The sequence below is a fragment of the Halyomorpha halys genome, unplaced genomic scaffold, assembly GCF_000696795.3.
Source record: "Halyomorpha halys isolate HHAL.00 unplaced genomic scaffold, Hhal_1.1 Scaffold1991.1, whole genome shotgun sequence".
Lineage (NCBI taxonomy): Eukaryota > Metazoa > Arthropoda > Insecta > Hemiptera > Pentatomidae > Halyomorpha > Halyomorpha halys.
In genome coordinates, this window is record NW_027106386.1 from 190,797 (window position 1) to 202,723 (window position 11,927).

Here is an 11,927-nt window from a genome sequence, read left to right on the forward strand (position 1 = left end):
ATTAAATATTACTTTAAATAATTCATAAACATACCAATTATACACTTTAATATATTAAAGTGTATAATTGGTATGTTTATGAATTTATTAAATATTACTTTAAATCATTTACTCATAAAATAATATCACATTTAATATAAAAAAAAAAAGTATAAAAAAATCTTACCTTTGCAATAATAATACTGATTTTCTCTTAAGAAGATATTTATAATAATAATAATCAAGATATTATGTTGACTGACAACAGGCAAACGATTATGACAATTATTATTGTTAAATGTGGATTTTTGGAAGAAGATGTAGATTTGTTCACATTCTTTAATTTGATATGTGAAATAAAATTTTAAAAATCTTCATATTTACATCTTATAAAAATTTAAAACAAAATATAGAAAACATATAATTTATATAAGTCTAATATCAAGAGTAAATAAATGGTTATAACAAGGAAAAACAATTATATAATTAAAGTAATTTATGATAAATAAAATCAATTCTTGTATATAGTGATGTATAAAGCCATGTTTTTTTTTTCTTCTATACAACTAACAAATATAACCACGTATAAACAAGATGAGAAACTTAAGAGCTATGACTTTTAGCAGTTTACCATTCACCAAATCCTCTAATTGTGAAAGTGTGATACAGTTTTAAGAATTACACATAACTTATTTAAGAAAAGTAACAGCCATATTTATACAAAACAGAAAAAAATATACATACATACATTTCTTATGTCTATAAGTCTAATACATACATACGAGTGTGTTTGTTTAGTGTGTGGATACACAAGATATATAGATTGGAATATTTTTTTGGAATAAACACAATATTCCTGCATTAAAAAAAAATAATTAGGGAAGGGGTAATTACTTGTTTATGATGAATAAAAATGATAGAACATTTATTTATTTCCCAAGCATATGTTGGATAATATACATTTAAATTTATTTTTTTTAAATAAAACTATTATCTCTCAAAATGATTCAACGATCATTATCTTGAAATATTAAATATATTTATTATGATTATAAAATCATTTCTGAAAATTTCAACACTAATAAATTTGAATAAATATTGAATATTAATAACAAGAAGCCCCATTGAAAGTATTCTTTTAAACTAGTTTTTACAGCAAGGTCTAAGATAATTGGATGAACTGCACTCTATATAAACATAATTATTTCACATAAAAGTTATCTTAAACCAATCCATAACATAGGCAATGTAAGTGAAATCGATCTGAAAAAAATTATCAATATTTATAACAAAATTATTGATTTAGAAAAATTAAAATTGGAAAAAAAAAAAAGCTTTCCACCATCAGAAGATACTATATATTTTACAAATAAGCAACTCAATGCATACATACATACATAAATACACACATCCATAACAAACACACACATTCAACTATGTGTGAGTAGATACATACCCATATATCCAGATACATATAAATATGAATGTACACACACACACACACACACACACACACACGCAGAAACATTTTTACTAGCACACTTATAACTTCAAAAATAAATATAAATAACAATTTTATTACCATTTAATAACATATTTCCCTTCATACTTCATATATCTGTGCAGAAAAACTTGTTGCCTATAAAGGGTTATTATACTTTCAATTAGTTCAATTCAAGTTCTTTTTTTTGGCACAAAACTAATTGAACTTAGTATTAATATCAGTATTTAATCACTCCTTTCAATTCCTATAGACCCTTATTGAATATAACTACTATTAACATAAAGTGATAAATACTTTACAAATTGCATCAATACTTTAATTAATAAATGTGAAAAATTCAATCAAAAGAAATTTTAAAGACTAGGAAATATGAGATTTTCAACTCTTCATAAAATACATATTCATTAGCAGTCACCACTCAATAAAGTTTAAAAATAGTAATGATTGAAATGTCAAATTACTATAAAACTGAGGAATGCATTTCTTGATAAAAATATAATAATAAAAGAACTATTTACATGCATTGCCAACCTAAACCTGTTAAATGACAATCTATCTGAAAATAACAAGAAAAATAATAATTAAAGATACAAGATTGACTAGTGGCTGTTAATTTAATGGATAGTGATTTATGTTCAAATACATGATATCTACATAAAATATTATTACCAATAAAATTCTATAAACAGATAACTTTATAAACAAGAATATGGTAAAATATATTAACATAGTAATGACAATCATTATTAAATATGATAATATAAATATCAATATTTTTTACATCAAAACTTCAACATATCAATAGTTCAAAAGAACAGCAGTTTTCTTCAAATAAATTCCACTATCATGAACACTCAATGATAATCTTCTCTCATAAGAAAAACAATTAAAAAATTAATCAATTGAACATTAATGAATAAGTTAGTGAGAGTAGATGAATCTCCAAAAAAAATAATTGGAATGTTGTAACACCTTCTTGCTGGAAGCTCATAATACTACTTCCACTGGTAACTTCTCAAATACTATACTAAATGGTCAAACATCTGTTCACCTGAGGGAGGCCTGAATTTTTGAACACTTCACAGCTTAGAATATTCATGAGGCTAAACCCAAGAATCACCCCCTGGTGTTGATGCTGGATCAACAACTAAGCCTTTAGTGTTTTCATCGTAACTCCATCCTTCAGCAGAACCAAGCCCTACACTCCTGTTGCTTTTCTTTTTCTCTCTATTAACTTGAGCATATAATGGTTCACCAGGTTTAACCTGGAAATCAATGGAGTAAAATTAGACTACAAAATTCAAACATAATACAAATACTTCAAATAAATTAAAAGACCATATTCGATCATGAACTAGAATTTTTTTCCTAAAATTTCACAAAATAAAAGTTTTTACACACAATTAATACTAATTATTATTAAAATATCAATTAATCTAAGATAAAATAAATTAGCATTGGTTATAACTTAACACATACAACAAAATATAGGTATTTTAATAACCTAATTTCACAAAACTTTGCTTAAACACAGAAGGGAGTTTTCATGTTAAAATATTTAAAAGTATAAAATTATTTATATCTGGTATCACCCATAGCCAGAGTAAATCTGTAAAATATACATTTTTTTAATAGAAACGATAAGCTTGATTCTTATAATTGAACCAACTCAGCATCTAGCTTTCATTGGTTATGTTGTGAATTTTTCCGAAATTTATCACAGACAGTGTCAACATGTTTATAAACAGAAACCAAACTACTTTTTACCTTGAATTTTTAGTCTGTAGTTTTCAACCCTATAATTATCATGAAAATTTACTCCTTCCATGAATTTGTTACATGGGCCATTCTCACTGAAAGTGATAAATTGATGTCAAGAGTGTGTTCCCAAAACTTATTATAATTTCTGCAGTTAAAAAATCTTTTTATTGTTATATCTCACTTCATTTTGAAGTACTTTTTCTCCGATTTCTAAGTAATTTTTCCAACAAATTAGTGTATTCAATATAAATGTGTCCAGACCCGACCTTTCCAACTTTACTGTTCTGAATGAGGTTTTTCCCAGCGTTAATCAAGTGAGCTTTCACCTATATTTCTCTCAAAAAATGAAGAGACAAATATATTTGTCAAGATCAGTCAATACAAATGCAGGACAGGTCAATACATTTGTATTCACAAATCTTGACAAATGTATATATATTGACAGATAAATATCTGTTTCTTGAGTCAGCTTATCCACAATGTTTTTAAAATTTTAACAACTTCTATATGAAAGAAGTAGGCTTTTTTTTTCTAAATAAATTTCACTTTTATTATTAAAACCTAGAGTGAACTTCGAAACTGAAAAAGAAATGAGGGAAATATAGAAAAATAAACAAACAGGGTGAGATGAACAAGCACGAGTCAGTCTTTTTGCATTTTAAAACAACCATCTTTACTCTTAATAGAAGGAATGTAAAGAAAATATATCCATAAATTATTTTCATTTAGTACCAACCTCGAAGAAATAGCTGATTTAATAAAAAAAAAAAAACATAATTATTGAAGAAACAAAGGCTAAATTGATGTACCATAAATGGGTTAAACAATGTTTAGATGTTGCTGTTGTTTAACTCTACAACCCATTACCGAGACCTGAATTCCTGAACAGTAGTCTCCTGGAGTCCCTGTTTTGTTCAATAACCATCCAGTTTCGATATCAACTAAAGAGTACCCATATTTCTCATGTCATTGGGAACAAAGTCCTGCCATTGCATTCTCTGCATCCCTTCTGAACCTGTTCCATGTCTTCTGTCAGAAATTTCTTTAGGATCATGTCATTAATCATTCTCACAACATGATCGGCCCATTTCAATTTTCCCAGTTTTATGACTTTAATTACAGCAGGTTCTCTGAACATCTGATATATTTCCTTATTTTTTCTTAACCTCAAAACGTCTACTAAACAAAAAAGTCGATGTATATGTCTTAGGACTTTTCTTTCAAATATTTGAAGGTCCCTTTCCTCAGCTTTAGTAGTTGTTGAGGATTTTGATTCATATACAATAACTAAGTGAAACAATGTCTTTTATAGAATGTTCTTGGTCCGTTGAAGTACAAGATTGCTCGAAAGATGCTGTTGCAGCCCAAATTGACATTGTCTTGCAAACACAATCTTTCTTTTCATATAAAACCAGAAATATATTTAACATTTCTGATCTGAGAACTTAAGTATATGAACTTAGGAACCTGTTCAAATTTATATAGACCAAGGCTTGAACATTTTGCCAAGCACCCAATCTTAGGACATGGTTATTAAGTAAATACATTTTCAGTAACATTCATCTCTTTCAGTGCTTTGCACAGTGCTCCTTAATCAACAATATCATTCGAAGTTGATGAAGAGGAGATGCATTTTAATTCTAAATTCCCTTTTGGTCCAGCTATTCCAGAGAAAAAATATCTATATTTTCAAACAAATTCAGAATGGACTTTCTTAACATGATAATTAAGTTTATTATCAATTAACACAATTTTGATCCTTTTTTTCCTCTCAACTTTAATTCTTTAAAATTCTCCAACGCTTCGGCCCTTAGGTCATTCTCAAGGATACAACCTACAAAATTTTTTTTTTGTTTTTATATAACAATTACACTATTTCCTTCAACTACACTAATAAAAGTATGAATAGGTGAATAAATAAAATAGAGAGGGGGGTATATCTATGTTAAAAAAATACACATAAAATAAGAATATATTAATTATGGATTTTAAATATAAGTAAAATAATTAAAAATGAATGTTAATTAAATTATATTAAAAATATAAATTAATGATAAAAAAGTTATTGTTATATGATAAGGTGATGACAGAGTCCTAACCTGTTGAAGGTAGGTTCTGTTTTTAAGTTGTAAATATAATTGACAGAAGGGAAAGTTGTTTGTAAAAAAGTTTTAAATCTAGGATATCAATTTATTTTTTAAAAAATTAAGTAAGTAAGAAATCTATTTAAAAACAAAATTTTATGAAGTGATTATGATACTATTTTAATGATTAATTTATTTTAAAGATGTGACAAGGGAAATTAGCTTGCAATTTTAGGTTTTTTAAAAAGCAATGACATCAATATTGAATGTATGGCCAAAGAAATCAGTGTGTAGTTGAAGGAAATAATGTAATTGTTATATAAAAACAAAAACAAAAAATTTTTGTAGGTTGTATCCTTGAGAATGGCCTGAGGGCAAAAACGATGGAGAATTTTAAAGAATAAAAGTTGAGAGGAAAAAAAGGATCAAAATTGTGTTAATTGATAATAAACTAAACCACTCTAAAACAATCAAATATAAAAAATAATTAAAATGATAATTAAGAGAAAAATTGTGGAAACAAATTTAAGTTTTTGAAAAAGATTTTTATGATCCAACATGGAAAAAATCCATGAAAATAGAAAAAAATTCACATGCTAATAGTGAATAGGTTTTTTCACTATTAATATGTGAAGAAAAAATAAAACATATTAGTTTATGGTAAAATAGATTAACTTTTAACAATTACAATCGGTCAATAACCATTTGCAAAAAAATCAAAATAGATACATGAGCCATTTTTGGATATTTAATTATCATAGGAACATGTTTCAGGACTTAAACTGAGACTTTTATTAGTCTACCTATAATAAATATTTGATGCAAAAAGACTCCCAAGAAATAGTGCAAATATAAAAACAAGTGTTTCCCAAACTGGTAAAAAAGGCCTAAAATGATTGACTTTTTGTTTGCCAATAGTAGCTCTACAACCCTATTTTCGTGAAATATATGTACAGTTCAATTAAATACCTCAAAAATGCATTTGGAAATCAGGCTTTTTCTTACTTAGGCCATTCAGGCTTGGTAAATAAGGGGAAGAATTGGAATGGAGAGGGAAGCCTACTGAGCTAGCTTTACATCGGCAGCTTGTGCTATTGCAGTACTGCAGTTAACCCAACTTTATTATCATTACTCTTAGATAACTGTGATTATAGTTTTTGATTGAGTGTTTCTTCATATTTTTTGATAACTTGAGGGTCCCTGAACACTTTAAAATTGAATCAATAGATTTTTCCAATTAATTTGCATATTATTCTCACTATAATGCGAGCTATACTGAGGTAATGATAGCTATCAACATGAGCTCCTCTGAATATACAAACATCCGTTATGCTACTAATGTGTCTACTGTTGAGAAGAATGTGGCCAATCTGGTTGACTGTTTATCCCATGTACCTTCGTAAATATCTCTGATGGGGAATAAGATAATTCCGATTATAAGGTCCTAGGATGCTGCAAAGTACATCAGTCTTTGGTCATCATTGTTACTAGTTGTATAGTGGATATGTTTACCGATAGTAGGAAAGCATAACTCTCTTTTGCCCACTTTAGCATTTATGTCTCCAGCAATAATTTTCATATCATAGTGTGGGCAAGAGTCAAGTGTTTTTCTTTCAATGAAGTGTAAAATCATTATAATTATTATCAATAATATTTGTTTTTTACTCGGCATGGATTTGACTCACAATTCAATGTGGAATGTTAAATTAAGAGATATCTGGTCAGTATACAAACTAATCAACTAAATACAAGTTTTTGTTCTTACGAAGATCTTATTTCACTTCCATTTTAAACTCTCAGAAAATAAATTAAAGTATATGTTGAAATTGTATATATTTTAAAAAGTTTCTAACCTCAAATAATTCATACTACTATGCCCTTGCTCTATGAGGTTAAACTAAGAAAATAGAAAATAAAATAAGGAATTATTTAATGAATCACAAAATGAAATAAAATACATATAATGAAAAAATAAAACAAGAAAATAATCTTTCTGTCTAGTGCAGTTCCCAACAGAACATTTCCTAACCATCAGTACAACCCCATGAAATTAAGAAATATCATCATTCAATTAAAAAAGAATATTTTCTTAATTGATTACACCACATATGGCTTAAACAGAGAGAATACATTTTTTTTTATAGAAAATATTAATTATGTTAAATAAATAAAGAAAATTAATAACAGAAGTTACTAACAGCCTGAAAATTTGGTGATGTAGAAGTTCTTACATCAGATGGCAAACATTGCATAGTTTTATCTTCATAACGAGTTCCACCTTGACTTGCCATAGGGCGATTCAATGTACTATTCGCATTACTAGGAGAATTAGGACCAGCATTACGGGCTGCAACAGTTTTTGTAACGAAGTCCTGTTCTTTCCATCCATGTTTTTTATACACCTCTCTTAGTTCTTGATGTTGCCACATGGTAAAAAGAACTTGGCCAGCAAATTTTAACACACGCGGTGTATATTTTTGACGTTGTCTTGTAATATTCATTAATCTTTCAACACCACCTGACTCCAAAAGAGATCTAAAAAAAAAAAATTAAAATAGTGTGTAATTAGGAAAATACTAAGAAATAATACAATTTCGAATTGATTAGACTTATAAATAGCTCCATTAATAACATTATATGAACTGCTTTTGATCCTATTCTAAACTAAACAAATAAAACAAAGAGTTAAAAAACACTAAATGAAATTAAAATAACTTTTATTGCAGGATATGAACCTGAAAAATAACATATTTGTTTAGACTATGCATACTTCTCTTTTAATATCAAAAATTATAGATAACTGTTAAAAGCCATAGGTATTTGTTGAAGCATAAACAACTCATTTACACGGGTACAGTAGATTGATAAGTCGTGTAGGAATGTAGGAAAACTTCTAACTTGGGAAAATCTATTGATTAAAGAACCAAACATGTGCAGTGAAGATTGTTATTAATTTTTTTTTTAAAATAGGTTTTTTTCATTAATGTTTTTAACTGTTACCACTTAAAATTATGATAGATTTATATATTTATTAAAAGGGACATAATGACCATTGCTCAGTTTGGAACGTTGTGGGTTTGATTCCCACCTGGGGCAGTTAATATTTATTTCTCGGTGGTCCCGAGCCACTAGGGGTATGCAAAAAGGACCAACAGACCAACTTGCCAGACTTGTTTCTCCCAATAGATACCAATAAAATTATAAAACATATTAATATTTTTGATTAATCAAGTGAATATAAAACTGTATTGATCAGAAGGACACGGTATTGAAAATCATTTAAATAACCATTTTGTAAATAAAACAATAATAAATAAGATCAACCAAGGGATAAAGTGATCAACCATCTTCGATTCATGGTTGTCCTTTTACTTTTTTTTTTTTTTTTTTTTTACAATATTTTTACTTTCACTTACCTACATATGGAATATATAGTAAGGAAAAGTATTGCAATAGTACAAAATTTTGAATTCGCATTTTCAACGGAAATACACGTTTTGGGATTCCCTGAGTCAAAATAATTAAGTCTCACAAAATGGTCTGTGCGCGTGTGTACAGCCCACCACAAAAATGAAAAGTAGAACGAAACTAAAATTACATATTTAGGTGGGTTATACCTGGGATGTGACAATTTAATGTAATAATTTTTTCAAATTTTTCTAATTTCCTCGAAAATGGCTCTAACAATTTTGAATTAACTCTGTGTGTTATCGTACAATTAATTGGTCTTTAATATATATTTGAATATATATGTCAGGATATATATTCATGACAGTCTTGAAGCCAAACTCTTATTTCGATCACCTCTTAACATTTCTCTCCTAGAATACATATTTCTTGAAATTTCAACTACCTCTGTTATATGCTGTTGTTTACCTAACACTTGTTATTACCTAACACAGTCTTTTATTTGACAATTTCTTCAAATTCTTTTTTCCCAACTAATCTATACCTATTCCAATGTCATTATCTCCTGTGTGTTTTAACAAAATTCATATGATTTTGAATCCAGTGATAAATTGTTCCTCACTAACCTGATGTTTTTCCTTAATCTTTACCTTATTCCTTATTGTTCTACCCATCACAAGCAATTTTCAAATAACGGGTAAGACCTTTAACATCACTGAATCTCTGATAAAAATTCCTTTTTTTCTGATCTAGAACTCTGTTCTGTTTTTTTCATTACAAGAACTCATCCATATTATATATGATCTACCCGTCCAATCTTTTACTCCTAAAGTAGTAAGAATCCTAATGTAGTTCGAACCTCATTACATTCAAACCTTTGTAACCTGAACAGGATTTTGTCCATTGGGATATTATTTATTCCTTTTAAACTATCAACTCAACTTCCACCATCACTCAAATCTACAATCCATACAATCATTCATACTAATCTCAAAATCCAAACTTTATGACATCAAACTGTAATTTGGCTGACCCCTGAAATAAAGGAAATGATTAAAGGAAGGTAAAACAGCAAGACACTAATTTGTCCAGGACAGGATTTTGTCCATTGGGATATTATTTATTCCTTTTAAACTATCAACTCAACTTCCACCATCACTGAAATCTGAAATCCACACTATCATTCATACTAATATCAAAATCCAAACTTTATGACATCAAACTGTAATTTGGCAAACCCCTGAAATAAAGGAAATGATTAAAAGAAGGTAAAACAGCAAAAATAACATTCATTCTCGGCCTTCAGATCAATATAAAATGGCCCACTGAAAAATAATTGACTATTTTCCCTAAAGAATAGTCAATAGATGTTCTGGTTTTCAGTCAAAATTTATAAATAGAAAATATTAAATTTTCTTTGTATTTTTTTTTACAAATTTAATACAAAATATTATTTTGGAATTGTCAAACATTTAGACAATGTTAGTTCTAATGTAAATGAATAATTCTAATATTCATTAAAAATTTGATATTATATTATTTGACCACCCTAAGCAGCCTTCTAATAATTATATTATAGAGGCATTGCTTTACTAAGGACAACTTATAAAATACTGGCAGTGCTTCTATATAAAAGAGTGTCCAATTTAACGGAAAATATTATAGGAGAATATCAGGGAGGGTTCCGGCCCGGTAGATCGATAGTTGACCAGGTATTCACCCTGAGGCAGGCAATGGAAAAGTGTTATGAGTATAACATAGACCTGCATCTGCTATTCATGGACTAAGGAACTTACAGGCTTATGACAGTGTGGACAGAAAGGAACTTTTAAAAGCCATGATAAAGGTAGGCATACTGAAAAAACTAGACAGGCTAGTAAAAATGACACTATTGAACACTACCTGCCGAGTTAAGCTTGGAAATTCGCTGTCCCAGGAATTCTCTGTGATGAATGGCTTGTGACAGGGGGCTCCTCTGGCTCCTCTTCTATTTAATATAGCATTAGAAGTAGCTATTCGTTCAATCAGAACTAATCCAGGAGGGACCATTTACAATAGACTGTCTCAACACTTAGCATATGCAGATGACGTAGTCATTGCTGCAAGAACCCGAGCAGCATTAAAAAGAACAGTCCAGGAATTCGAAGAAGCAGCCCATGAATTGGCCCTTAAGGTAAATGAAGACAAGACGGTGTACATGAAAAGCTCAAGAGAGGATAAGGAAGAGAATAGCAAAGTTTCAGTTCTGTAAACCAGTTTAAATACCTGGGAAGCCTGGTTAAAGATAATAACAAAGTAGAGAGCGAAATAGAGGCCAAGATAGCAGCAGGAAATAAATGTTATTTCTCACTGCAGAAAATACTAAATTTTAGAGCTCTCTCTAAAAGGATGAGAGTGGTCATTTACAAAACCATCGTAAGGCCAGTAGTAGTGATCTATGGGGGAGAAATATGGCCCTTAACAAGAAAAGCAGAACAGATGCTCAACTCCTGTGAGAGAAAGAAGGAATGAGGAACTGATAAATCTGAACGGGGAACCCAGCATCGTGGCGTTAATTAAAAAGCAAGATTAAGATGGTTAGGATACGTTGAGAGAATGATTGATGAAAGGATACCCAAAAAGATGGTTTATGGCAAACCAGATGGAAAACGGAAAAGAGGACGTCCCTGGATCAGATGGCTGGACGATGTGGAGGAGGATTTAAAGCTCTTGAAGGTTGGCAGATGGAAGGAGAAAGCAAGAGACTGTGTAGATTGGTTGGCTGTTGTGGAGGAGGCCCAGGTTCTTGTAGGACCGTAGTGCCATAATAATAATAAGCAGCCTTCTCCATGCCTGTCTGTCATGTGCTACTGCTATCCAGTTTGCTGCATGCAGCTCTGGCACATCTTTGTTGATTCTGTCTATCCATCTGGTTTTTGGCCTCCCACATGATCTCTTGCCAACTATAAAGGCATTTATAGCAGTGTAGAGGCGTCCTGATGGATTTCTTCAAGCCACATGTCACGCCCATCTTAACCTCCTTGCCTACATATATCATGAGATATTAACTAATCAGTCTCTGCAAGGAGTTCACTGTAAGTTCTCTGTGTTAAGCCTCTGATCCCTGATCACTACGGTAATTGAATGGAGTACTTTCCTTTCAAATCTCTCGATTCTGCTTTCTAGGGTATCTTATAGGATATATATATATA

General features: G+C 29.6%; 1 protein-coding gene across 5 annotated transcripts in view; it reads right to left on the bottom strand.

The window, feature by feature from the left end:
- Positions 1-386: 386 nt before the first annotated feature.
- Positions 387-11,927, bottom strand: part of p120ctn (adherens junction protein p120) — a 53,989-nt gene continuing 42,448 nt past the window's right edge. For all 5 annotated transcript variants that reach the window (XM_014436571.3, XM_014436569.3, XM_014436568.3 and 2 more), the window contains 2 exons: positions 7,527-7,863; positions 387-2,748 (listed from right to left, as the gene is read on the bottom strand). In XM_014436571.3, the coding sequence (XP_014292057.1) occupies positions 2,587-2,748; positions 7,527-7,863 (499 nt within the window). In that variant the 3' untranslated portion in view covers positions 387-2,586. The remainder of the gene's footprint in view (positions 2,749-7,526; positions 7,864-11,927) is intronic.